The 27,765-nt window shown below is 58.0% G+C and overlaps 1 protein-coding gene and 1 long non-coding RNA gene across 2 annotated transcripts in view; one reads left to right on the forward strand and one right to left on the reverse strand.

Annotated features, from left to right (window-relative positions):
• GSE1 (Gse1 coiled-coil protein) overlaps positions 1-27,765 on the reverse strand; it is a 332,054-nt gene that overhangs the window by 206,802 nt on the left and 97,487 nt on the right. The window contains 1 exon segment of the mRNA XM_037515766.2: positions 3,481-3,661. Within this exon segment, the coding sequence (XP_037371663.2) occupies positions 3,481-3,661 (181 nt within the window).
• On the forward strand, positions 25,069-26,129 carry LOC129146050 (uncharacterized). Its single transcript, XR_008552366.1, has 3 exons — positions 25,069-25,098; positions 25,181-25,306; positions 25,821-26,129. It is a non-coding gene; the product is annotated as an uncharacterized LOC129146050 (long non-coding RNA).

A 27,765-nucleotide genomic window follows, 5' to 3' on the forward strand; every position in this document is an offset into this window, starting at 1 on the left:
GATGGCGACCACCCTCAGCCATGCCCGGCTTGTCTGCGGTGGGCACTGGTTACATCAGCTCCCTCTGCATCTGTGTCGGGCCAGTGGGAGTCACTTGGACCTGAAGGAGCATGTCTGCGCCCATGCTCCTGCCCTGTGTCTGCTGGTGATGAGCTTCAGGGCACTTTGGAAGCCACGTGATGGCAGAGCCACAGACCAAAGGGGACTCGGGGCCCTGTGTCACCCAACCGAGAACCACAAAGGGCTTGGCGCTATCTGTCACGGCCCTTGTCAGCGCGTGACGAGCAGCACTGAAGGGGACTGGTCATCTGCATGATGCCCCTCAGAGATGTCTCTAGGGCAACCCCTGCACCTGACCACACAGCCTCTCGGGGGCGGGGGGGTAATTAAGGCTGCTAATGGGCTGACCTTGAGGTGAGACTAGGCTGGATTTTCCAGGGGGCCCTGGTGGTCACAGTCCTCCCAAACGGTGAGGGGGGCAAGAAAGAGAAACACAATGACAGATGAAGGGACAGGGAGATGCCACATCCCCGGCCTTGCAGATGGAGAGGGCCAGAGGCAAGGAGCACGGACGCTCCGGATGTTGGAAAAGACAAAGACGGGTCCTCCCCTGGAGCCTCCGTTAGGAACCGGCCCTGCAACACCGGGGCTTCAGCCCGCCGGGCTCCTGGCTTCCAGGGCCCTGGGACACGTCTTGTTCCGAGCCACCACGCGGGTGCGATCTGACACAGCAGCAGCAGACGGGAGCCCAGGCCTTGTCCAAGGCAAGCCACTGCCCAGGGGTGGCAGCAGCAGGAAGGAGAGGGCCTGTGGGATGGACCCCTGCCCCTTCCTGCAGCCCCCTTCTTCTCTCCCCTGGCTCAGGGACCAGCGGGCCCCCAAAGCAAGGAGTAAGTACAGAGACAGAGGTGGTCTGGGAGCAGGCAGACCTGCGACTCGGAGACCCAAGAAGCACACTGACTCCCCCAGCAGGCGTGGCCAACCCCAGCACCCCAATATAACAGGCGAGAAAGGAAAGAGTCCTGGAAACCCAGCTGTGGCTAGAGATTCAATCTTGGCCTGGTTTTCTGTGACTCGAGCAGTGGGGTGCGTGACTCCCATGCTCCCTATTAATAAAGATACTATTAACCACTTTTGAAATTGTTCCACAGCTCAGAAAGGGCGCCCAGGGCCCACGTGGCACAACTACCATTCGGCTGTTCCACATGACAGCACTGCTGGCCAAGCAGGCGCACGTCACAGAGACTGCAGGGAGAACGGCACCCCCTGCAGTTGTGCAGTAGACGACCTGCACAACCGCGCACGGCAGCCCTGCGCCTCCCTGGTGTCCCCCCCATGTCACTGACACTACACTATGAGGAAGATCTAACTTTATCACACCTGCCGGGCACTCGGAGCCACGAAGCCCTGGGCAGATTCTGAACCCGCAAAGGCTCCATAGCAGGGAAGTGGCAGCACTGAGGCTGGGAAACTTGAACCTCGACACCAAATCACACCCTCACTTATCACCCAAGGAGGCTGCGGACAGCAGAGACAATTGTTCTAGGAAAACCTGTCCTGGCGGGTGGTGATGAATGAGTGTCGTCTTCTGTCGCGCATGCAAGTGGCACATGAGAAATGGGCTGTTGTTTCACCAAAGGCCCGAGAATATTGGAAAGAGCGGGGCTCAGGTGCTGGCTGCCACCGCGGTGCTGGTCAGCCCAGAAGAAGCCCGGCCCTGGGTCCCAGCAGCCCCGCTCTACCCCAGCAGGTGTGCACGCCCCAGGCAGGGACTGAATGGGGCCCTAGAGCCACCCCACCTCTGCCTGGAGGGGAGCCGAGGAAAACACCATGTGTGTTCCTCGGGAATGTGGCTCAGAACCCCCACTTGACACAGGAGTTCTGGGGGGCACTTTCCTTCTCCCAACAAACAGCTATTTCCACACGCAAGGGGATCAGAAGGGACTGCAGTGCAGTGGGTACACACTTAACCTGCCCACTGCTCCCCAGCCTTCAGGAGAGGCCCTGCCCAACAGGGACGGAGGCCCGCGTGACGCCGGGAGTGACAGTGACAACAGGGAGGGTTCCACGGGAATGGCGGGACTGGTGCACGTGTGGGGTGCATGGGGGTCTGTCCCGTATGTGTGTCTGCGTGCACCCTGTGCGTAGCGCTCGCTGACTGTGCCCGACCCTGTGACCCCTGCCTATGTGTGTCCACGTGTCTGAACACGCAGGGCCCTGCCCCTCCCGCCATCCAGCTGGCAGTGCACAGCTGGAGTGGGCCAAACCGCCCGCGAGGAGAGGGGCAGGTGTGTCATAAACATTAGTCACTGTCAGGTTCCCGGCAGTGCGGCGGCTGCCAGGGGCTGCTGGGAGGGGCCTGGCAGACTGTGGGGCGGTGCTCCTGGCGGGTCTCGGCTGTGAACTGTCCCCACCCCGCGGCAGGGCCCCGACTTGGCGGGAAGCAGCTGGCTTGTGGGCTTGTGCCCCTGCCTGCCCAGGCGCCCCGGTGTGGGGGGCAGGGCCTATGTATGGCAGAGGTGGGGATGGTGAGGGAATTGCAAAGCCGGGCCACCCAGAACCCAGGGTACCTGCTGGAAGTGGCATCGCCAGGAGACTGGAAGTACAAATGAAGCCCAGCATCCCAGCCCCAGAGCCCGAGGGGCTCGGGGGCCGGGCCGGCCGAGCACGCTGTGTTCTGGCGCTGGTGCAGCCCAGGCACCCACCAGCCCTCCGGCTTCTCAGGTGAGGGAAGTAAGGCATGGAGCATGAGAGACACCTGCCCAAGGCTCTGAGGGACCTGGGGACCTGGGGGTTGGGGCTGGCGCTGGGGATGTCATCCTGCCCATCACCCACACACCATTCCTGGTGGCCAGGGCCATTCCCGGACTGAGGCCGGGCCCCACCTCATGTCGAGTCCACCTACAGAGAGAGGGGTGCTCCTGTGGGTAGGGCACAGGAGAGAGCTGGCTAGGAGTCTGGGGACCCCCTCCTTTCAGAGGGCAGGACACACATAGGGACCCACTCTGAGGAGCCTCATTGACAGAAATCCAGCTCGAGGGGCTGCCCTGGGACCCGCCCTGGGGAAGGACACAGTGTCCACCTAAGGGCTGACCAGGAACCCCGATGTGGTCGGCATCCCACGAGACAAGAGGGCAGCATCGCCCCCCACCCCCACACCCCTAGGCAAACGTACACAGCATTCCCCCGGGCCCAAGAGACACGGTGAGTTCACGACCGAAAGACACAGGAACCGTCCCCAGGCCACAGACAGGCGCATGGTGGGTTGAGCTGAACAAAGGAACAAGGGGCGCAGCAGCAGCACCCCGATGCATAGGCAGACGGAGCCCATGGCGTTGAGTAGGGCCGGGGTAGAGGTCAAGGCACCTCAGTGAGGTGAGGGCAGCAAATGAGACGGAATGTGCTGAATGTGGCTTTCAAAGCCCCTCCCACGCAGGCGCACATCGCTCCGGTACGCAGAGAAGAGAAGCTGGTGCCTACCTGTTCCCGTGAAGTCTGCTCCGGCCCCGTCCAGGCTGCTCTGCTGACACCGGGCTGGGCCCCGCTCCTGTGCTGTCCGCGGGCCTCTGGGCAGGCTCTCTGCTGCGGCGCCCGGCCGGGGATCAGGCTCCCGGGCAGAAGGGTGGCCGGCTGCCGGTGCCTCGAGAGAGGCAGAAGTGACCTGGAAGGACAGATGGTGGACATGGTGAGTCTCAGCCAGGCCTGTAGTCAGGTGTCCAATGGGTGGGCACCCCTCCTCCCCCAAGATGGCCTGCTCTCTGGTCAGGGACTCAGAGTGGCTGGGACGGGCACTGGCAGCGCAGGTCCCCAGCAGCAGCATGGTCTGGACCTCAGGCTCCTGGGGCTGGGTTTGCGGTCAGGACTGGACGCCACAGCCCGCAGGGTCGAGAGACTGGATGACCACGGACACTGTGGTCTCTAAGCCCTGCCTTGCCCTCAGCTCTGCATGGAGGCTGGTGAGAAGGGCCCACGAAGTTGTGACACTGTGACCATCCCTGGGCTCATCTTCAGCTCGCAGTGCGCCCCGCCCCATGCTTTTCTTGCCATTTTATATTCTTATTGTAGTAAAATACACATGATTTGAAATTCCCCCTCTTTACCAATTTTAGGTGCACAGCTCAGTGGCACTGAGCCCCTTCATGATGTTGCACAACCACTGCCGCCAGCCATTTCCAGAACATCCTCATCTTCCCAAACGAAACATCTTCTGTCTCCATAGACACCAAGTCGCCCTCCCCTCGGCCCCTGGAGCCACCATTCTACTTTTTGTTTCTATGAACAGATCCTTCTGGTCACTGGCCCCTTTCACAGTGTGGGGGTGGGGAAACTGAGGCTCCGAGATGGCGGCGTCCCCCGAGTCTCACCTTGGACCTATTAGGGGCCCTGCAGCAGGGGGGGCTGATGCCCCTGCAGCATGGTTCAGGTTTGGGGGCAGCAGCTTCATGCTGCTCCAGCTGGGGGTGAGTGTCCGAGATGGATGGTCCCACATTCCTCGGCGGCAAGGCTCCCCAGGCCCCAGGCATGAGACAGATGCATTTACCGCTGGCTTCCGGGAACATTTTCATTTATGGGATCCATATGGTGACGCGGCCCAGACCACAGCCCCACAATCCCATAGGCTGCGGTGGCTCCGGCTGGAGCCAGAAGGGGCAGCTCCTGGGGAAATGCGCTTTAGTCATTCACTCCCTCCCTCCCACAGGGGACCCCGGGGCCCCTCACAGATGCCCCCTGGGTTTTATGCCCTTACCTCATGCCCTAATGGCTTGGGGAAGCTGCCAGTGGCCAGGTGCTGGGCTCCCATCAGTCACAGATGGCCCAGACAGCCTGGAAGCCCTGGGCAAACCAGGGGTCAATGTGTAACACCCCAGTCCTGGGCGGTTGGATCCACACCACAGCCTGACCCCTGCCCCTGGCTGGCGGAGCAGAGCACAGGAAAGCCCTTGTCCTGCTTCTCCTGGCACTTTGGGGACCAGGGTCCTGCTGGGGGCCTGAGGGCTGAAGGGGGAGCCACGGATGGGAGAACCCCTTTACTGAGAACCTACTGCTGCCACCAACCCATGGTGGCACAGCCAATCCTCCCATGCCGCCAACAAGGACGTGGGGGCACAAAGACGATGGGGCCCGTCTGAGTTGCACCGTGACCTGGGAGCGGACGGCAGACAGCAGCAGACGCCGCCAGGAGGAGGAGGTGCAGACAGAGAAGGGCAGACGCTCTTGTTCCCTCCACCTCCCTGGACCAAGCCGCCATGTTTAAAGTGTCAGTCAATTTACAAAAATTTACTAATTTTTGTAAAAGTCAAAAGAGGGCATTTTCCAGGGGCCCCTCACAGAAAAGGGGGTCTGCAGCCACTACTGAGTATGCTGACGAGGCTCGCATCCTCTGCCTTCGTGTGGTTTCTAGAGAAAGACAACTCCTGTTAAACTTGGGGACAGGGATGGGGTGCAGTGGGGGAGACAGAACTAGGTCCTGACTCCGAGAAGGAAAGGCACGTGGCCGTGCTGCCAGCCCCCGATCTGATGTCATTATCTTTATTACTTTAGGAATGAACTCCCCAATCTGGGAGCCCCTGCTCTGTTCTCAAACAGCTCTATATAGAGAAAACGCACGTCTCATGCAATTCAACATCTAAAGTGTGTAATTTGATGGCTTTTAACACATTCATGACCTGCAGTCATGAACAAAAGACACGCCCCAGGACATCAGCACGTGCCCATGTGCCGCCACGCAGCCCCACCCACAGAGCTGCCCATTCTGACAGCTCACCAGACCACCTCCTACCACCATGGGCCTTAGGCCTGGCTTCTCTGCATCACAGCAGGGCCAGCTCCCAGGTCCCCTTGCCAGCTCTGGCCTGGAGCCCAGTATGGTCCAGAGGTCCCTGAGTTATGGGGGCAGGATCTGGGACATGAGTCCCCCACTTTTCCAAATCACGCTGAATCCTCTCTTTCTTCCAAGTCAGCTCAAGTTGCACCCCAGGAAGCCAACCTAGCTGATCCTGAGCAAAGATCTTTTCCTGCTGGCATATCCAGGCAGGATGGACTACTCTGTCCTCCAGTTATGCCTCTGGAAAATGGGTGAGTAATGCCTGCCCTGGCTTTATGAGCACCACTGTGTGCCAGGTACCTGCCAAGTACCTGCCATCAGCTGCCCATATGATCCTCCCAACAGCCCTACCTTAGTTACCATTTGGTAGAGAAGGAAACCACAGTGCAGAGACATCAAGTTAGCAGCCCAAGACTGCCAGCTGGGCTGCCAGAGTGAGATTCCAGGTCAGAGCTGTGTCCTGTGTCAGGAACCTGGACCCCACAGTACCAGGCACCCAGTAGGTGCTCACTGAAGAGCAGCGGGGCTGGTTCCGGCACCCACTGTCTCAGCAGACACCTGCTGCATGGCACCAGTTTCCACTGAGGGCAGCTGGCAGCGGGGAGGTTTGTTGATGGCTGGAATGGATCCATCTCAAGAGCAGGGCAGGGGGATGAGGTGGGGACCAGAACTGCAGGAAACAGAAGAGGGATACCAACCTCCTCAAAGCCCCAAAGAGACTAGCATGCCTTGCCACTGCCCCAAGGACCAACGAGGCACAGGCCGTGGCAAGTGCAGGGAGAAGAGCACAGACCCAGCTCCCCTCCCCCCACCCCGCAGCGAGGGCCAGGGGCAGGCCCGGCGGGCAGGCTGTGTGGGGACCACCGGACCTCTGCCACCTGTCAGGGCCAAGCAGGCTCCAGGACCAGTGCCAACAAGTCAGGAGGCGAGGACGGTGCAGGCCACGCTCCCACAGAGCCCACCCACGAGACGGAGGGGTAGGCCTGCTCTGGCAGCACGCTGGAGCGTCAGAGGCTGAACACCAGCATTTGACACCCCTTAATTCCCTGTAATTCTGTAACGGCAGAGAACTCCTAATACGGCAGCACAGGGGATGGATGGGAAGGCGCAGGGTCAGTGGGAGAAGAAGCCGCCGAATGCAGAGTCCCCGATAGGCAGATGACTAAAGGGTTATTAAACGCACGGCGTGGACCGGGCGTAATTGGAAAGTTATTAGATATGGAACACACACAGCACCCAGTAAATGAGTAATCAGGGACTAATTAAGCTCACGCGACACAGCAGATCGTGCGGGAGAGGCTGGTGGCTGCCACATCTGTGACAGCAATTAGGGGCGCACCGGCTGCGTGCTGGGGGGGCTGCCGGGTTGGGCAGGAGCCGTGGCCGGGGGTCTTAATCTGACTCTTCCCCACTGCATCCCGCAGGTTCTCCCACCTCTCCAGGAGCTGCAGGGGGGAGGAGGGAAACAGCAGGCTGATGAGGCCTACAGATGCATGGATACATGGTCCATGGCTCAGAAAAACAAACAAAGGTTTGTCCCTGGTGCCAGGTCTGGCCGATGGCAGCCACCCACGGGGACAGAAACAGTCATGTCTCTCCAGCCAGAATCTTCAAAGTGTGTGCACAGAACCATGTCGTGAGGTCCTTCCATGGTCTGCAGGCAGGCCAACAGGGAGTACGACCAATCCATTTTATAGAGGGGAAACTAAGGTAGGCACAGGGTGCCTCTCCCTGTGTCTGGAGTTGCTCAGGAGGACAGCAGCTAGGCCAGAGGAAGATTCGGGCCCAGAGGCAGTTATGTGGACAAGAGATGGCACAGACCTGGCACGCCCGACCCCCTGGTTCCAAACAGGTGATCACGGGCACACTTGCAGAGGGCGAGACTGAGTCAGGCCACAGCCTGGGGGCAGGAGGACTCTGTGCCTGGGCCAGCCCCAACACACATGTGCTCAACAAAGACAGAGCAGGAGGAGGAGGGGCCCGGCCTCACGGGCTGCAGAGGGAACCAGAAGGAACTGGTGCATTGGGGGTGCCCAGGTGAAGAATCTCTGGGTTCAACTGACACTGGGCTACCTGTTAGCCAGGAGCCACATTTGGACGCTGGAGGAGCAGAGGGTCACAGGTTACGACCACAGGATGTGAGGCTTGGGGCAAAGATGACTCCCAAGGGTCGGAGCTACAGGTGGTCAGCACCTACTAGGTGACTGGCCCTGGGGTAATCTTTGCAGGCATCAGTCCACTAAGCCTTAGATAGCTCTGGGGGCAGAGCTGTTGTGACCATTTTACAGGGCAGGAAACTGAGGCACAGAGAGGCTAACTTCCTTTTGGGGTTTGACCGTGCTGTGTCTCTAGTAGCTATCAGAGAGCTAGAGCCCGCTGCTGAGGGCACAAGAGAGTGCAGAGGCACATCAGGGTAGGACAGGTGTGGCCAGGACCAGAGAGGCCCAGGGGAGGCCGGGAAGATATTCCAGCAGCAGACAGGCTGGCATGAGCCAGGTGGGGGCAGGCTCAGCCCTAGTCTCCTCCCTCATGGGAAGCCGTGCTTATCCATCCATCCATCCACATGTAATCCATTCCTCCACCCACCTATCCACCTCTCCATCCATCTGTCCACCCATCCATCCACCCACCTACCTGTCCATCCATCCATCCATCCATCCATCCATCCATCCATCCATCCATCCATCCATCCATCCATCCATCCATCCATCCATCGAGTTATCTGTCCATCCAGTCTATAAATATTACTGAACAGCTACCATGTGCCAGGCAATGTGCTTGGGATACAATACCAACAATCAAATTTCCCGCAGTTAAAGAAGGAACTGATATTCTGTTTTGAGAGGAGAGACAGTAAATAAATATGTATTCACGTGTCAGTTGATAGAGCCACAAAGACAAATAGGAGAAGGGGATAGGGAGGCTGGGTGGGTGGAGCTAGAATTTTCCACAGGCTGGCCCCCTGGAAAAGAGGAAACATGTGCAAAGACTTGAAGGAGACAAGGAAACTAGCCATGTCTGCAAACCTTTCTGAAAAGGCCAGGTAGCAAGGGTTTGCAGCTTTGGGGGCTCTGTGCCCTCTGCTGAAACAGATCAGTGATGGCATTGTAGCACGAAGGCAGCTGCAGACAATGTGAATGAACATGTGTGGTTTTTCCAGTGACATTTTATATGGACACTGAAATTTGAATTTCATATAATTTTCACGTTACAACATTGTCATGTGTCTTTGAGCTTTTTTGTTGCTGCAGCCATTTCAAAACGTAGAAACCACTCTGAGTTCAAGGGTCCTAGTTTGCCAATCCCTCTTCTAGAAGCCTCAAGGCTGGAGGGCACAAGGTTGGGGGGCACCATGGGGAGGGGTCTGAACACACATGGGGAGGGGTCTGTGGGAAGTGGGGGACCCTGCAACCTCAGGCCCTGGCAAGGCATCCCCAGCCTCGCAGAGGGAGGGAACAGCTGAGTAACGGAAGGAGCCCCATGGAGACTGAGGGACAGTGCGTCAGTCAGAGGGAGCAGCCTGGCAAAGCGCCTGTGCCGGGAGTGTGCCTGGAGTGACTGGGGTGCCTACATCCCCCAAGACCCGCCACTGTTCCTTCCTGCTGTCTTCAGAGCCTGTACCTGGCTTTCCCTGGTAGCCCCCTATTCAGAGATGCACCCCACTTCCTCTTCATGAACATCCTATTTACCAGACACTCTATGCACAGCACCCCCACTCCTGTCCTCCAGCATCGCCCCCTTTCAGGTGGCTCATCCACCCTCGGGGCGCATTATTGTTCAAGCATGGATCAGAGGGTAAGCAGCCCTCTCAACGGCACACAGCCAGAAGTTGGGCAGATGCCCGCCCTGGTGCACCTAAATTAAAGACAGATTTGGAGGGGAAGGGGGGGCCATCGGGGGCCTGGCCTGGACTTGACGGGCTGAGCTCACGCACAGCCTCCTCCAAAGGGTTGTGCCCCCGGAGGCGCACGAGACCTGCTCCGTGGGGAAGGCCCGGGCCGTGTGACCCGGGGCAGCCAGTGCATCAGTGCTGACAGTGCATTAGCTAAGTGATCACCAGCTACTCACCCCCCCAGCCCTCGCCAGGGGTATTACAGTGAAAAATGGCAGCTTAACCGCAGGGAAATTCTTCAGGGTGACAAAAATAAAAATAGCTCTAATTGAAGTTGATAGAAATTATACCCTTTAAGAACACACGTCGGGGCGCTGGCTGTAATGTAAATTAACGCCAGAGCAGGGTTTCTGTCACAGGATTGTGGAAACACGATGACAGCCACAGCAAACAGCCTCGTGGGCGTCATGTCTGCTGGGGTCCCCATGGTGCCGGGAGGTGACAGGGATGGGCTGGTGCCCCAGGACCTGCAGATGCAGCCTCCCGCTCTCCTGCTCCCCCGCCACCTGCAGGGAGACTTGGGGTGGGAAAGCGCCTGGCCCCTGGCCACGTCCCTGCCTGTGTCGGTGCATCCCTGGTGACACTCCTGGGACAGAGCTGTGGGAGCCTTTGCAAGCCAAGATAGAGCCCTGCTCCGGCCCCCAGGGAGGCGCCCCTTCCTACGCAGGATGCCAACCAGGAGCTTCCACACCGAACTTGCTAATCCCAGAGGTCCTGGAAGGCTTAGCAAGAGCCTGTCTGCGCGCACGGTGGGAAAGCGCCGCTCATCAGCCAAAAAGGTTTCAGCTCCGCGTAGGAAAGAATAATAAATACAACGGCAATAAAATAATAATAAACACAGAGCAGCATCTGCTCCTCGCTCCGTGCTGTTTTAAGTACTTTCCACGTATTTTAATTCACTTAATCCTTGCGACAACCTGAGAGGTAGATGCTCTCATTATCATTACCATTTTCCAGACGAACAGACGTTCTGGAGACCCAGAGGCGGCGTGACGCTGCCTGAAGGGGTGATGGGGCAGGGGCAGAGCCAGGCACTGGACTGGGCACCCTTTCAGCCTCAACCCAGGATGAGCCTCCCCTGTGGTGCAGCGGGTGTGGACACAGAACACGCTGCGGGTGCAGTAGACGTCCGTTATGGCTACGACCTCACCTACCAGGAGCGAGAGGTTCACTGCCACTTTCCCAAACCCCTGTTGGTGCCCAAAGCTATGCTGGGTAGGCATGGGGCAGGGTGAGGGGACGGCCGGGGGGTTAGAAAATGGAACAGAGGGCCTCCCTGGTGGCGCAAGGGGTTAAGCACCGCACTATGAAGATGACCACAGCCTCTGCAGCATGAGTTCAATCCCTGGCCGGCCAGGGAGAAACCCACATGGCGCGGCAGACCCCTCCTGTCTCCCCGCTGCTCCCCTCAGCAGTGGATTTCAGTCAGTCTGCCTGTTTCTGCTCCCTACTCTGCCTCTGGTGGATCCTCTCATCCCCCGCATCTCTGGCATGAGCCCCAGCTCTTGTATGCATAAATAAATAAATCTTAAAAAAAAACAAAACAGAAAGAAAATGCAACAGAACAAGCCATTCATTCTTGAATGTTCACTGGCCCCGCCCTGGGCCAGGCGCCATCCTGTGCTGGGGACTCAGTGTGAGCGAGACAGACATTTGCTGCTGACATTTCAGCTTGGAGGAAGAAGACAGCGACGCATCCACTCGTCCTGGGTGACAGGCAACGAGCTAGTCGTCAAAAGGAAAATCCAAACACTGTCTCTCCTTGTAAAGACAATTCGAGAGCCTTCTTGATAGCAAAGGAGTTGAAGCTTAATCTTTTAAAAGGAAACACAGGGCCTCCCCGGTGGCACAGCGGTTGAGCACTGGGTTGCGAAGCTGCCCGCAGCCTCTGCAGCGCCGGTTCGAATCCGGGCTGCTCCCCGGCCACCGGAGGAGGGTCCCGCATGGCCCACAGACCTCTCCTGCCGCCCGCTGCTCCCCTCAGCAGTGTCCTTCGGTCCTTCTGCCTGCTCTGCTCCCCGCTCTGGCTCTGGTGAATTCTCTCACCCTCCCGCGCTTCTGACTGTACCCAGTGCTTGTGTAAATAAATACATAAATCTAAAAAAAAATAAAAATAAAAAAAAAATAAAAGGAAGCACAAAGGGAGGGGTGAGAAGGAATCCCGGGTGTTCCCTCTCCATACAGACACGCTCGTGTGCACACATGTACACAGGCATGGACCTGGAAGGCAGTGAGAATGTTAGGGGAACAGGATGTCCTGAAGCTGATTCCACACAGGCTTTGTGGACTCCACCCCCACCCCAGGCCAAAGCCAAAGACACTGGGAACTCCACATCCCATCACCACCAAGGGAAGGTTGCTGGAAGCTGAGGGTGGGGTTAAGCAGCCAGGTTTGGTATAAAACCAGACACATGGGCTTTGGGGTGGGGTTGGGGGTTCCCTTTTTTGGCTCCCCGCCAGCTTGCAGTGCTCGGCCAGCTCGGAGAGTGCCTTTGGGTTTCCAGGTCGGCGGATCGGGTAGGACGCATTAAAGACTTTATTTCCCTATTTTCTCCCTGAGTTGTACATTTTCCTTATTTCCTTTTCCCTTGTAAATAAACCTTTTATTAACCCTTTGTGTGTGCCTGCAGTGGAGTAGTAGTAAGTCCCCTTTAAGCGCGCGGGTGAGGACCCACAGCCAGGCAACCCGTTTTATATCGGGGCTGCTCCGTAACAAGAAGACAGGTTTTCGTGGCTTTCCACTGCTGCCTCCCTGATGTGATCCAGAGGCGATGCTTGGCTGAGTCCCAGCTAGGGGGGAAATAAGATGGACTGAAAGGTGGGCAGGCCTGGTGGGGGTGCCCATCTTCAGGGAAGCCACAGGGGGAGGGGCAGCCTGAGCTGGGAAGGCCCGGATGTCCCTCATGGGAGGACGAAGACACCCCGGCGTGGAATGACCTTGGTGCTGGTGCCAGGCAGAACCCAGAAGAAACCCTCTGGGAAGTCCAGCGTGACCGTGGCCAACAAGGGACGGCCAGGAGGCAGCTCGTCGAAGGGTAGGGACTCAGGGCTAGTAAGTCCCTTGGATGGGAGAGAAGCTCCAGGAGAGGCCACACATAACCCGTACTTGGTCACTCGCCCAGGACAGCCTCCTGGGTCAGGCCGGGCCACCTGCAGGCACAGTTGCCCAGCTGCGACCTCAGCCCAGACGCTGCCCCTAGGCCGAGAGTTACTTCATCCTGCGGCAGCCGCGCCCCAGGAACAACCTGGGGTGATCACGGCTGTGGATGACTAAAGCTTTCTTACTTCAGGCCCTGATGACCTGCTGCACCCCTCTGAGCTCCAGCTGCCTCACCTGAAAAATGCGAACAGGAAAAATAAAGACAGGAGCACCAGTTGCCGAGAACCCGCCTGGTCCTCGGGAGCGGCTGGGGAAAGCCCGGCTGGCTTTATTTCTCCTTCCAGCAACCCCTCTGGGCAATTATTTAAGGTCATTTGATTTATGTGCCAAGGATGTTCAAACACTACAAATCCTAACTCGCTAGAGCCTCCACCAGGCCTGCGAGGGAGGGCGGCACACACCCATTTCACAGTGAGGAGACAGCCTGGGCCCCAGGACCCCTGAGCAGGTGTGCCCCGAGGCGAGGCGGCACGCGGTGGCCCTTACCCAGCACTGCCAGCTGTCCCTCAGAGCTACCCTGGAATGGAGGGCGCTCCCAACTCCTTTCCTTTGTACCGCCCCCTTTTACACAAAGGAGGTTAAGTACTCAATGCAAACATCTCAGTAGGAGGGGAGCCACAGACAGAAGAAGCAGACTTGGAGAGAGAGGGGAGAGGACAGGGCTTGGGGGCCAGTTATTTCCAGCCCCTTAGAGCAGAGGGGAGCAGAGGGCCAGGACCCCAGTGGGGAGAGAAAGCAGAAGGTAGGAGGGATTGAGGAGGGGCGGAAAAGAGACAGAGAGGAGGGGGTTGGGCGAGAGCCTGCCAGGACTGACTCCGGTGCTGGGTTTCTTTGGATGACTCTGAAAATGAAAAACAACCTCCAGAGCATCAGACCTGGAGGCCAGGGGCCAGCGGTGGTGGCAGCTCATGGCTGGCAAGGGCCGAGGAGAGCCTTTGCTTGCTTTCTCTCCTCTCTGTCTCCTTGCAGAGATGGATGCGTGCCCAGGGGCCCTTCCAGGGCCCCCAGCCTCAGAGGTGGGAGAAACCTGCACTCTCTGCTGCCCAGAGCTTCTCAAGGTCCAGGATGCATCCACAGGAGAGTAATTTTTTAAAAGGAAACAGAACAGAGAAAAAAAATGTGAGTGGTGAAAACGCCATCCTGTGAGCCTCGGCATCCTATCACCTCAGATGCGCAGCCACACCCCCTGCAGGGCGAGGGTTTGGCCACCCCCAGCTCTGTTTCCCTAGGTGCTCCCAGGACTACAGGGCCTGGGGGGCTAAGGGTGCACTCCACACTGCCCTCCCCTGGGTGATGCCCATTGTCCCAGGGTCAGGCTCCCGCCTGCATGCTCAGTGCCCCCCGCGGGTGGGAAGGTTGCCCTCCCCGCTGAGGGGCGGCCCTGATAGGGGGGCGTTGGGTGTCCACATGTGTGAGGCCCCATGCCATGTGACTGGGCCTGAGCACAGTGGAAGGGCACACACGTCTCTATTTGTCCTATGTCCCCAAACCCTCAGGGTGTGTGCGCACGCACACATGTGCACGTGCTCGTGGGTGCAGGTATCTGCATGTGTACAGGCAGCACACACGGGTGCCGCACAGGAGCCCCGATACACGTGCATCCAGGCAGCTGCACATGTGTGGAGAGCACATTGTGGGCAGACTGCACACAGTGTACAGATGTGCATGTGGGGTGTGCCATGTGCACACCATCCTGTGGGCATGTGTGTATGCATGTGACTTGCAGGTGTGGTGTGCGCATGGGGGCACCGGTGTGCCTTGGCTGTGCATGCATGTGCACGTGTCAATGCAGGCCGTGCTGCACTGTCTTTGTCCAGGAGCCCACAGTCTGGCAGATGGCAGAGGGCTGCCCAGTCCATCCCATTCACCAAGGCCACGGGTGGGCAGATTTCAAGCCTGAACCTCTGGTCCCTCCCTGCGAACTCCCCTTACTGCGCACGCTGTGGAAATTGTCCTCAAAGTCTGATGCTCAGACTGTAAGCTCTAGGAGCAAACCCTTGCCAACCTCCTGGCCCAGAGCCAGGCTTCAGAACACTTGTTGAATGAATAAGCAAAGGAAGGAACAAAAGTTCAAAAATCCAGCAGCCAGCCATAAACGCTGCTGAGTCACACGGCAGGAAAAGGGCTAATGGATGCTGCAAATAAGCCCGGGTGATCACCCAGGGCTAGAGGCTAAGGCCAGAGACTTCCAGAAGGACCCCAGTTCACGTGGCCTGGTCTATCACAGCCCCGAGACTCTGGGGTCCCAGGAAGACCTGGGTTCCCCCCACACCCTGGGCCCCGTCCTGCCTCTGTCCTCTCGGAGAACCCTCAGGGCCGGTGGGGGCACTCCTGGGAGGATGGTGAAGGGCCACAGGAGGTTTAGTAGATGGGGGGCTCAGGAAAGCCACCTCTGTTCCAGGGCAGTGTCTGGGAGGAGGGGATGCCCTGGCAGAGGCTGCGGGTGTCCCCTGGAGAGGGATGCTCCCGGATTGAGTTGGCCTAAGAATCCCACCTGCTACATTTCACACTGGTGCTCTTCTAGCCGCCTGTGGGCCTGAGAGAGATGAAGGGGTCTGAAGCCCCAGGCCTGGAGGACCACCATGGGAGTTTGGGGACAGAGCCCTGGCGGTGGCCCCAGAGGTAGCCGCAGAGCAGGGTGGCGCTGAGCAAGCCTCCTGACTGGGAGCGAGGAGGCCAGAGGGCAGGGCAGGCAAGCCCAATTACAGATGTGCTGGCGCTCCAGAGAAGGCGGCCTGCCAGCTCCCTCAGCTGCTAGGCGGGCACCACTCTGGGTGTGGTCCTGTCCCGGCGACCTCACCCCCATCCTCAGAAACAGCTGTCCGCCCCTTCCGGAGCTTGACGGACACAGTCGGGTCCTAACCTCCTGCAGCTCCTGGGACCAGGCGTCTGCTCCACCAGGCTGCCAGCCTGCCAAGGTGCCAGCGAGCTGGCTCCTTGCTAATTACTCATGTTTGCTGGATCAAAGGCCTCGTTTATTAAAAAGCGGATTGAACTTGCCTGCTGCCTCCCTCGGAAACAATACTGAGACAGTAGAGCCCTCTGTCTCCAGCCCCGGCTCTCCTCCCGCCCCGGCCCTGCAGTTCTAACCCCACAGATGCCACCCGGGGACTGGCAGTGGGCCCACGGCCTTGGAGGGCTGGGTTAGCAGCCGGCATCAGGCCAGATGCTGGGCACTTGGCTCCCCTGCACCCAGTGGTGGTGCGGAGAGGGACAGAGGAGGAGGTGCGGTATCCAGGGAGGGGTCCCACAGCCTCAATCAGGGCCCATCCAACTCTGAGGGCCCCCAGAGGCCAACGTGCTGTCCTGCACCAAATGCACTCTGCTGAGAATGTAGGAGTGAGGAAGGCGCTGCAGGGGAGACAGGAGGAAGGGAGGCTGAGGAGGAAGAGCTCAGCAGGCATGAGCCGTCCAACCTGGCACAGGACATGAGGGGATGCAGCAGGACAGGCCTTCAGGAGAGGCCTGGGTAGCGTGCAGCAGTATCAGCAGCCCCGGGCAGCCCTTCCTGGATTTAGGTCCTTTCCAAAGTGTGGGTCATGGTGACGCCCATTGTCCAGACAGAGGCCAGTGTGTGGGTGCAGAGATTTGGGGATCAGGAGGCGGCGTGGTCGGCATTGCAAAACCTGATGAAAGCTGCGGGAGCAGGGGCCACTGCACTTGGGGGAAGAAGCATGAAGAGTCACGGCCTGGAGGAGAGGGGTGGCCCTGGCCCTCCACCCCGGCAGCCCTTACAGCTGGCCCAGGAGAGGCACATTATCGTGGTTCAAACACACTTCCGGGCGTTGCTGGAGGGGAATTGCAGCAGCGGCTGCAGAGCACGAGCAGCTGACTCGGGCCTGTCCTCGGCTCGCAGGGCTGGCCTGGGTCAACCAGTGAGACGGCCTCGGGGGCTCAGGGGTTTCCCTGAAGCGAGGCCTCACCAGGGACAGCAGCACCAGCCCAGGGCCCCAGCTGCCCTTCCTGGGCCTGCTCTGCGGATTCTGGACTCTGCCGGCGGCCCCCAGGGCTTGGTCCACCCTGGCAGTCTGTCTGTCCGAATCCATGGCCCCGGCGCCCTTCCCTGCTGGGCCCTGACAGGTAAAGGGGTTTATAGACAGGCACCCCGGCTGCCAGGATGTAAAGGGAACCTGAACCAAAAATTGGTCACTAGTAGTGAGGGTCACAAGCAGTTTCTAGAGGCTGCTGGGGGCCTCTAAGAGCCTAGGAGCAGGTTGAGTCTCAGTGGGCAGTGACGGCCCAGATCTTGTTGGAAATGCAGACCCCCAGGCCAGGCTGGCCCTGCAGTGTCAGAACCTGCACATTCATGCATCCGGGTGGGGGTGGGGGGTGTCATCACCAGTGAGAGGCCTGGTGCAGACCCTGCAGAACATGAGCTGAAACGGTAAGGGGAGAAGATGTGGGGAGGGAAGTTTTGGAGGCTGGGGGTGCCAGCATGGGCCTAGCCCTGGAACCACCCCCAAGCCATGGTAATAAGGAGTGACCTTTGGACAGAAGCGATTGAGCATGCAGAAAGGTTCAAAGAGAGGCAGCAATGGGGGGGTGTAGGATCAGAAGTCCCCAAAACTAAATATTAGAGGGAGACATTGGCCTTCCCCCCCTCCAAGTTAGGAATGGGGAGGACGAAACATGTTCGGAGTCAGAACACAGCGAGGTGCTGATTCCTTGCCCACCGATGCCCTGCCTGGACAAGCAGAGGCGGGAGAAGGCGGGCGCGCAGTCAGGCAGTTAGGAGAGGAGACTTTACCTATTGATCAAGAGCTCCAGCTAGCTGCAGAACCCAAGGGAGCTGCTGGGTGACCTTGGGCGCGTCACCTCCCGCAGAGAGGCGCGTCTCCAGAGACCTCCACACGTTAAGCAGCATAAAGCATGCACAGTGGGCTCTCTCTTTCCTCAGCATCATGCTTGAGGCAGGAGGTACAGGATCTACACCCAGAGATCTATTAAGCCAGCGGCGAGGAGCACACCTGGGCTCACTGGAGCCGCAGCCCCACCTCGCGGCGACAGCAACCTGGCCCTGGAAGCTGGCTGGATGCAGGATGCATTTTTCCACCTCTAGGCAGCAATCATGTTTGGTACCTGCCCACTGGCCAGATGTGGTTTAGAGTATGGGCCCCCCAACTTGTCCATCACATGGCCCCTGGAGCTCCAGACACTCCGAATAGGAACTGAACACCTGAGACACCCAGATGCAGCCAAACCTGTCCTGCACCTCGAGGCTCCAACTCAAGGCAGGAAGCAGTGAGGGCACAGAATTGTCATAAAGGTGACTCAGGTGTGCACACCCCTTTCATCCAGATGCCCCAAGACCTGACAGGTAGGCTCATTAAATGTCTCAGGCGCCCAGCTGGGAAGGAGGCCTGGAGACAGCCTGTCAGAAGGCCTGTCAGAAGCACTCCCAGCTTGAAGATGAGAAGCCTTAGCTCAGAGAGGTTAGGTGCCTTGCCCTGAGTCACACAGCAGGATATGAACTTGATCTCTTACTCCAGCTTGGTGGGTTAGATGAATTCCTGCCCCATGGCCAGGTTGGAAGTTTGAGTCATAATTGGCTTCCGTGTGCCTCGGCCTGTGAAGCATGGTAGGAGAACCCCAGCTTCCTGGCCCTCCTCAGACTCCCCGCTGGCCGGGTCCCAGAGGGAGAGCTCTGTGCCAGCCCCAGGACATGGCCACTGGTATTTGCTGGTGAGGGGCAGGAGGAGTCCCAGGCAGAGTGCAGCACTGGGGACGAGGCAAGAGTCACCAGAACTATTAGTTCTAATGAACAGAAGAGAATGCAGCAGGCGCCAGGCCCATGTGTCCCGGCGGGTCTAGCAGAGATGGACCTGGGTGTGCAGCAGCAGCCCTGCTTGCCAGCCTCCCAGAGCCCCAGATGCCATCGTGGGTGGGGCAGCTTGAACTTCCTCAGGCCCTGGCAAGGGAGAGACCTGCAACTGCATCCTGAGGCTGTGGACACGCAGCGCCTTCAAGCCACATGGGCTCGCTCCCTCACCACCCACGGCACAGTCAAAGGGCTCAAGACTAGCATCAGGGTATCAGCAGGACTGCTGGTGTGGAAGCTTCTGAGAGAATGCATTCCATTTCTGGCCTTTCTAGCTTCTGGAGGAGTAACTGCTTCCTCTCATTGCTCCACTTCCTACTGCTGGCATGACGCATTTGACTGCCCCTTCTGCCACCCCTGCCTCTGATAACACCCCCTCGGATGACACAGACAAGCCTGGGTCACCTCCCATCCCAAGGCCCTTCATTTAATTGTACCTCCAAAGTCCCTTTGCCAGAAAAGTTCACATCCTTTCGTGGATTAGGACCTGGACATCCTTGGGGACGGGCTCTTGGCCCACCTCCTGAGCACACGTGGACCCCAAGAGCCCTCCAAGGAGGCCAGGCCACCAGCGGGGTGGGTGGAAGGCAGGAGCAGGGGCTGACAGCTAAAGGGCCAGAGGTCCAGATTGGGGGTGGGGGCTCCACAGAGGCCCTGGGAGACAGAGTCCTGCACCTGCCTCCCTCCCGCCCCCAGGCCAGGAGATGCAGGGTGGGGGTGGAGGGCTGTCTGCTTGGCCTGGGGGGATGCTCGTGCCCTGGGTTCCCCTTCTCTCCCACTCCCCTGCCCTTCCTGCAGGCAGTCCCCGGAGTTACTGTTTTAATGAGTTCCTTGCCCTCTAATTAGCAGGTGCGGCTTTGAAAGGAAGCGCCTGGTGTTTACCTAGCACGGGGCCTTTAATAACCAAGCCCAGGAATCGTGGCTGGCTCCCCCTAATCCCCATCTGAAAGGCAGCACTTAATGAGCCTCGGCACCAGCCAACCTGCTCCTGCCCTCTCCCAGGCGCCCCACAGGCCCCAGAGGCTCGTTACCAGGCCAGCCTCAGCCCTGCCCAGAGACACCCAGCAGCCTGGCCAAGCCTGAGCCGGGGGCCAGAGTGCCCCACAGGGCGGCGTCCTGCAGGCCACTCTGTGGGGGAGACCTGGATAGCATCTCCCAGCGCCTGCGCCATCCAGGCTTTCCCAGTCCAGCGGCTGCCCCCCAACGCCAACCAGAGGGCCCAAGGGGACCTGAGTGTGCAGGCACCACCTGCTGGTTGATTTCACTACAGCCCTGGGAGGCAGGCAGCGTGAACCCCACTTCACAGATGAGAAAACCAGGTGCCAAACAGCTGAGGCCTCTGCTGATGCACAGAGATGGTTCTGGCTCCACACAGGGTGGCCAGATCTCCAGAAGTGCCTTTCTCCACCCAGCACAAAGAGGAAGCACAGTGGGCAGCACTCGAGGTTAAGCCAGCACTGCCCACTGGGGGTCCAGGCACAGGGCACCCAGGCCGCTCAACCCACCCTCCCAGGTTCTGCCCTGGAGGGCCTCCAGCCACCTCCTGCAGGCAGGCCTGTTCTCCAACCTTGAGGCTGGGAGTGGGGTGAGGCTGGCAGGGGAGGTCTGGAGAAGCTCTACCAACCCGATGAATGTCGGTTGCCCCAGGGGGAGTTGGGACCCTGGAAGGGGCAGCCAGTGGCAGGGTCCAGAGTGTGGGGGGGCTGTTTGTAAATCACGGGGCAGGGTAGAGCCTGAGGGGACCCCAGGATAGGCCCAACGTCTCTCTCCTATTCCCTCCCCGGTGCATACTCCGTAGCGCTCAGAAAAGGGTCGGCACTCTAAGAAGGAATATTCTGGAACATGAGTTTTTTCAAAAATATGTTTTCTTTTAAATAAAAGCATCTGCCTCTGGGTTGCTGGAGGAAGGCGGAGGCGCCTCCCACCCCATTTTGTGCTGCAGTTAAACCAGCCCCCCTCGCCTCTGAAGAGCCCGCCAGTCTGCGGGGGGAGCTTGAAAGGCATTTGGAGCATTTAGGCGGGAGAGAAAAGACCTCCGCTGGCTTCCTTTGTTGGGAAAGGGCCTCCCTCCGGCCCCCGCTGGGCCTTTATCGGTCTCAGCCGGCTCTTCCTGGAGCCGCAGACGCCTCCAGAAGGGGCGGTGGAAGTGGGCCCTCAGGCTGCCCGCCCATCCGTCCCCTGTCCCTCCCGGGACCAGAGCCCGGCCACTCCAGGTGCTCTGCTGTCCCAGGCCCAGGCCTGGCGGGACCCAGCTACCTGGCCTAAGGCAGGCACGGGCAGACGGCGGCATTTATCAAGCTCGGACTGCAGGAGGCACTATAAGGTGAAGGGCGAAATGCTGAAGATCTGAGAGCTGTCTGGGGCAGGGATCTGGGCCAGGCACTGGAGGGTGGGGGGAGCACAGTGATAGATGCTCAGCCCCTCCTCTCCAGGAACTACTATCAGGCTGGAGAGATGGCAAGTTGTCACCTTGAGAATTCCCTGTCCCCTTGGGACCTCGGTGTCCCCAGCTGTATGATGAAGTGTGTGGTTGGGCCAGTTGCCTCAACAGACCCTTCCAGCCCTCATCCTTTGCACGGGCAGTACAAAAGGCACAAACAAAATGTGTGCCCAACAGCATTTGCCACCCACTACTCTTCCAGAACCTTCCAGGGTTGTCTCCTTCCCTGGGAATCTTGGGGTGGTGGTGCCTTGTGACAACCTGCACTGAGGGGGTACATTTGGCAGATGCGAGGACATATGGTAACCAAGGACAGAAGGCTGGGTAGGGAGGTCCACATGCTTCTGTGGGGCATTGGGGTGGGGGGGGGCGCGCTGTCCCAGGCACCCTGCCTTGACATAGCACAAGCCACAATAGGGAGCCAGCATGCAGATGAAACTGCCAGCTACCAGCTGGGAGCTGGGAGCCCCATCTTGGCGCTGTGCCCCCCCACCCCAGTGGAGCTGCCTCTGCTGGTGCCTGTGGTGCCTCTGGGAGCAGAGCTGAGCCCTCCCCCACGTTCCCCACCAGCCCTCACCCAGAGCAGAGGTTTGTAAGCACAAGCAACACTCCTTGTTTTCTGCTGCTGGGTCTGGGGTGGTGGGTCTGGGGTGGATGACTGGAGAAGCGTTTCCAGGCAGGGGTTGGTGGGAATCCCCCCTCCCCACAAGTACTTAGCAGGTACCAGTCATCCACAAACACTTGCTCACAGTTGGCTCTGAAACAGGAGCTAAAACTTAAGTCAGTAAAACTGCCTAGTGCCAGGCACTGCTCTAAGTACTCAACTCATTCCACCCTAAGGACTTTTATTCTCATTTTACAGATAAGGAAATTGAGGCCTGGAGAGGTTAAGTGGCTAGCTTGAAGTCATACAGCCAGGAAGTGGTAGGGCTGAGATTCCAATGGCTCCAGAGTCCCGCCCTTAACCCTCAGGCTTCACTGCCCCGCCCCGGTGACTGAGAAAGCCAAAAGGCTCAATTTCCAGAAAAAACATTTCTTTCTTTTTTTTTTTTAAAGAATTATTTATTTATGCATACAAGAGCTGGGGTGCAGGCATGAGAGGATTCACCAGAGACAGAGTGGGGAACAGAACAGGTAGACTGACCGAAATACACCACTGACCTCCCCTTTTCCTGGGGACCACCCTGTTACAAGGGGAGCAGCGGGCGAGTCAGGAGAAGTCTGCTGCGCCATGTGGGTAGCTCCCTGGCTGGGGACTGAACCTGTGCTGCAGTGGCTGTGGATATCTTCATAGTGCGGTGCTTAACCCCTTGCACCACCAGGGAGGCCCCAGAAAAACATTTCTACTGGAAGGATGCTGTTTGTGCAAACTGCCAGGTCATTTTTCTGTCCCTGTAAAATTCTTCATGTAAATCTATTCTTTTAAATTAGTATTTAAATAAACTTTACCAATCACAGGACCAAGTTTTTGATATGAAAACCGCGATCATGAGAGAGTTAAAGCTTGGAGCGACCACAACCCCCTGGTGGGACGGACTAAATACAGCCTACAGTCTGCCCCCAGGTAGGCCCTTGCCACCAAGACTTGCTTAAAACCTGATATAATTTACATTCATAAAATGCACCATTTTAAAGGAAACAACTCGGTAGGGTTTCATGTATTCACAGAGCAGTACAACCATCACCACTGTCTAACCCCAGAATATTTCCATCACCCCAAATTAAACCCTATTCTCCTTATTAGTCATTCCCTACTTACCATTAGTCTGCTTTTTATCTCTCTAGATTGATCTATTCTGGATATTTCATAGAAACATGATAAACCTTCAAGGCTTATCCACATTATAACATGAATCGGTACTCTGTCCCTTTTTTTGACCAAGTAATATTCCATTGTGTTGCAGAGAGCACGTTTGGTTGACCTATCAGCTGACGATATTTGGGGTTGTTTCCACTATTTGTCTACTGCGAATAGCACTCCTAGGAACATATGTATACAGGGTTTCATGTGATTCCGTCTTTTCAATTCTCTTGGGCTGCTACCTAGGTCAGTCAGTGGCTCAATGTTAAACTATTTTAGGAACCACCAAACTCTTTTCCATGGCGCCATTTCCGCAGTGGCGTACGATGGTTCCCACGTCTTCCCCAAAACTTGCGCTTGTCTACCTTTTTGATTCTAGCCACTCTAGAGGGGGTGAAGTGGTGTCTCAGCGGGCACAGAGGCATTTCACAGCAAATACCCCTGGTCTAAGGACAGATTTGGGGTCAAGCCCTTACTGGGCTTGCAAGCTAGGTAGCCTCTGGCCAGATGACTGTGCCACTTGACCTCATAATTCAGGTACGTGACAAGCACGTGACAGGCACACATGGCCTATGTGTGGTCAGCTGGTCCAGGCCTCTGCCCCCAGTTCAGTCTGGCAGGAAGTGGGAAGAGGGACATGGTGACTCTGGGGTGCCTGCAGGTTCCACCCACAGAGGCTTTCAGGGTGAGGCCGCCCATTACAGGCCACACGTCACACACTTCTCTTCCCTACCGGTCACTGGGCTCTCCTGTCACCTTCCCTTCCAGAATTCCCTGCCTCTGGAAACATCTCCCTTCTCTCAGAATTCAGTTCACTTGACAGCCTCCTCAGAATCTTAACGCGTACAAGCTCAGAGCCCCTTGACCTCTAAACTTTCACCTGTTATAAGGGTGGCAGAAGTGGGCAGGGCATGGCGTCCCACTATCCCGTGGTCTCCTCCAACCATCCTCAGGTTCCAGAACGGTGAGCCTTTGAACTAAACATGTCTCCCAGCTTGCTCCTCCCACTCAGCAGCACAAAACATGCTTGTGGCACCATGTGACCCCATTTTTGGTCAGACCCTGTGGCCCTCAGCCTTTCAGGCCTACCTGAGACTGGCTCTCAGGCCGTCCTCTAGGCACTGCCTCCACAGAGAACCACAAACACTCAGTCAGATGCACCAGACAAGGCTGCCCTGTCTGTTCCCCCTTCCACAGCTATTTCAGGCGGCTGGAAAGAGGGAGGGCCAAGCGTGCACTCTCACCTCAGACCAAACTCGGGTCCAGTCCCTGTGGTCCCTTCCCACCGGGGACCCCCCAGGCATCTGAGCCCCGTGTCCTCAAATGTAAAGTGGAGACCACAGTCCTGCCCTCGTGGGGCCTCGAGGGGCTGGGAGTCAGGTTCCCAGAGTGCCATCGCTTGGGCAGGACCAGCAGACCCCATAAATGTGAGCCGCTGGCCCGGCTGCAATATAAACAGCCTGCTGGTCACAGTATGGGCCAGGTTCCCGAAGTCCCGTCTAATTAGGTTTCTGTATTTATTTTTCCTTGCAACAGGGTTTGCAAGTGCAAACAGTGCAGCCAGCTATGGTGTTTCCAGAAGGCTCCAGAGTTCTGGCCACTCTGGGTGGGCGGCTGCCCCTACCCTGAGCCCCTGGCTTTGAGGGTGCCGACCCCTCAGATGCTATCAGACCTGAACTGGCCGCCAGGGATGGCAGAGGATGCGCTGTTTCCTGGAGCGTGTGCCACGTGACTCGGAGCTGGCCCCCGCGGCCTGCGGTGTTGAACTTGGAACAGACACTGTGCCAGGGGTGGCTCCTCCCAACCTGGCCCAACCTGGCCCATCCGCCCTGCAAGCAGCTGGGTGCAGAGGCCCAAGTCTGCCCATGCAAGCCCAGTGCCAGCCCTGAGCAACAGTCACCCCAGGCTGCCCCATAGGGAGGGGCTGTGGTCGGGCTCGATGGGAGGCACGCCCTGGCCAGAGTCTGATTCTGGGTCTGGCTCTGCCTCAGTGGCTCAGGGACCTTGGGCAAGTCCCTCACCCATGGAGCCTCAGCGTCCTCATGCATAAAATGGGGGTGCTGGTCCAGACTGCATTCTGTTAGGTGCAGGCAGTAGCTTTTTCTTCCCTCTCTTCAAATAAGAACTCGCTGAAATAGATGTGAGAACAGCTTAGGCATGAGGGTAAGTGGAGCTGACCTCTTCATCTGCCCTTGCCTCTCCTGCCTGTCTGTGGCCCCTCTGCTCACTGTATCCTTATTTTAAGGGCCCACTGGTATTCCATAAAGACGGCACTTGAGCCACTGGAGCCTTCTTTCAGGCTACAGATTTCATTGAAGACCTACTATGTGCCAAGAGATGTTCTATGAGCTGGGACATGCAAAATACAGGGGTAAGTGGAGAGAAAGGAAAGGCCACACTCAGAACATAAAAGGGATGGTGTGTTTTTCTGAGAGGTCATTTGAGAAGACTCCTGAGGGAAGTGAGGAAAGGGGCTCTGCATGTGTTCTGGCGGGAGGACTAGCAGATGCAAAGGCCCTGAGGCAGGAGCAAAAAGGCCCAGGGGGCTGATGTAGCCAGGGAGGGTGGGAAGGGATCTGATCCCCTTGGCAGGCTAAGCACTGGGGTGAACAAAGGTTGGAGAGAGGCAGCCACAAGCCAAGGAATGCCAGGAGCCATGAGAGCTGGGAAAGGCAGGAAGGACCCTTCCCTGGAGGTGGCAGAGGGAGCACAGCCCTCCCCAAGCCGCTTTCCAGTCTTAAGCCTCCAGAGGCATAAGCCAACGCATTTCTACACTCAAGCCCCCCTAAACACGGCTGTCTGAGGAAGGACGTTGGTCTATTTGTTGTGAGATGGGGTGCGCTTTGACTTTGAGCTCGACCGAGCCTGAGACCCACATTTTGCAGGGTCGTTTCACGTCATGTTGCCCGGCGCCTCCCCCCACCCTCCACCTCCCGGACTCTGTGAGTTCTTGAACATGAGAGGCGTGAATTGGGCATGGACTACAGGCCCCTCGCCTCGGAGGAAGTTAACGGGTTCAGCATTCTGGGTGAGAAAAAGAGAAACCGCTCACAACCTGTGGTCACCCACGAGCCCTGGAGCGACGCACGTCTGCGAAGCCACCCACATCTGAGAGCCAGCTCGCTCCTGGGAGGACGGCCCGGAACAGCAGCAAAACGGATCCGCCAGCCCCGACTGGTTCTCCCTGTTGCTTTATTTAAAGTTTCCCAGACAGCTTCCCTCCTCGGAGAAGCTGGAGCCTGTAATTAGCCATCTGAGAACCTATGATTTTTTTTTTTTAAAGGAACACAGTCCTGGAGGAAGATGAGTCAGCTGGGAGGTCAGCGAGCCCAGGGGCCAGAGGAGTTGAGCCCCAGATGGAGAGAAGGTCACGCACGGACAGAATCGGCGCTTAGGAAGCACCGAGACAGGTGTTTTCAGGACGATGCCTCATTCACCGCTCTGCCCACTACTCGGGGAAAGGCCTCCAAGGAAGGTGCAGAAAGAGGAAACCCCAAATCACTGGACCTAGCTGGGCGGCTGCGCCAGTCTCTGAGCCATCACGGGAAGCCTAGAGAGAACTGAAACAACACGGGCCTGGAGCGCCAGCCCCGTGGCCCGTGTGCTGGGAGAGCCCACACGCCCAGTTGTGAAACGCTGGTGATAATGGCTGCCCGAGACCTCGCACGTAACCACAAGCGTACCAGGCGATGCTCGGGAGTCCTCCCTAGGTGAGTTCATCAACCCGACTCGCCAGGGCACCCCACCACATCAGACCCAGGGAGGGAGGAGCACTGCCCTGCCTGGCTGCCTCCCTGACACAGGACGAGGTCCAGCAGCGGCTCCCACCTGCTGTTGCTGGGATGGCCACACTGCTACAGGCTTGCTCTGACTTGATCTGGAAGCTTCTGGAAGGATTCCTGGGCACTGTTCCACCATGCTCTGGCACTGATGGAAGCCTTGAGTCACCAGCCCACCTTTCTGGCACTTCCTTACACATTCCTGACAACTGCTAGTGGACAGCTGGTATTTTAATGGGTTCTGAGACCTCTGCTTACCCCTGAGCTTTTGTCTAAATGCTCAGAAGGACAGAGGGAAGGAGAGGCGTGACATCTACCGAGCACCCACTGTGTGCCCGGCTGCAGTTTCACCTCTGATGGTCATCCCTGCCCCATCTTCCGAGCTACAGAGCACCTTGATTTTCCAAATGAGTACACACTGGGTGACATGCTTCTGAGAGAGCCGAGCCCCTCCGGCCTGCTGGGCCCTCCAGACCGCTGGGCAGATCATGGGCTGCTCACAGCTGTGGTGCTTATGGGGTTTGTGAGGTTGCTGGACCATTTCAGGTGAGTACGTGAAGGCCCAAGGACTTAATGACAGTCCAACATCACAGGTTGAGCCCATGGCTATGGCACCCCAAGAACAGACAGTCCTGGAAGTGCCCCCACCTCTCCTGGCACAGGCTGGGGGACTGATTGGAGAGGTGGGAGGAGCTGTGAAGCTACATCGTCATCCGTTGTTTGCTGTAGCGCCCAGGTGGGGCTGCCACTCCTGCAGGCCTGAACATCAGGATGCCTCAAGCGCTGGCCAGTCAGCACAGTCACCTGCCATCCTCACGGGAGGACCCTGCAGCCCGGCCCCCGCTCCTGTCCCCGCATGTCTTCCGAGCATAATATCTGCAGCGTACAGTAGGTTCCCAATAAATGCTCGTGTTAAATCAATAAAGCACAATGGACAGAGGCCTTTCCACACGGGCAGGGGTTGATGGCCTCTTGCTTAAACTCTGGAAGAGATGGAAAGCCCAGGTGGGCAGGGCCCCTCAGGGCCCCCAGAGGGTCTGCCGGATGCCTG

This window comes from Talpa occidentalis, unplaced genomic scaffold (genome assembly GCF_014898055.3).
Source record: "Talpa occidentalis isolate TD23 unplaced genomic scaffold, MPIMG_talOcc4v2.1 talOcc4.17, whole genome shotgun sequence".
NCBI classification, from domain to species: domain Eukaryota; kingdom Metazoa; phylum Chordata; class Mammalia; order Eulipotyphla; family Talpidae; genus Talpa; species Talpa occidentalis.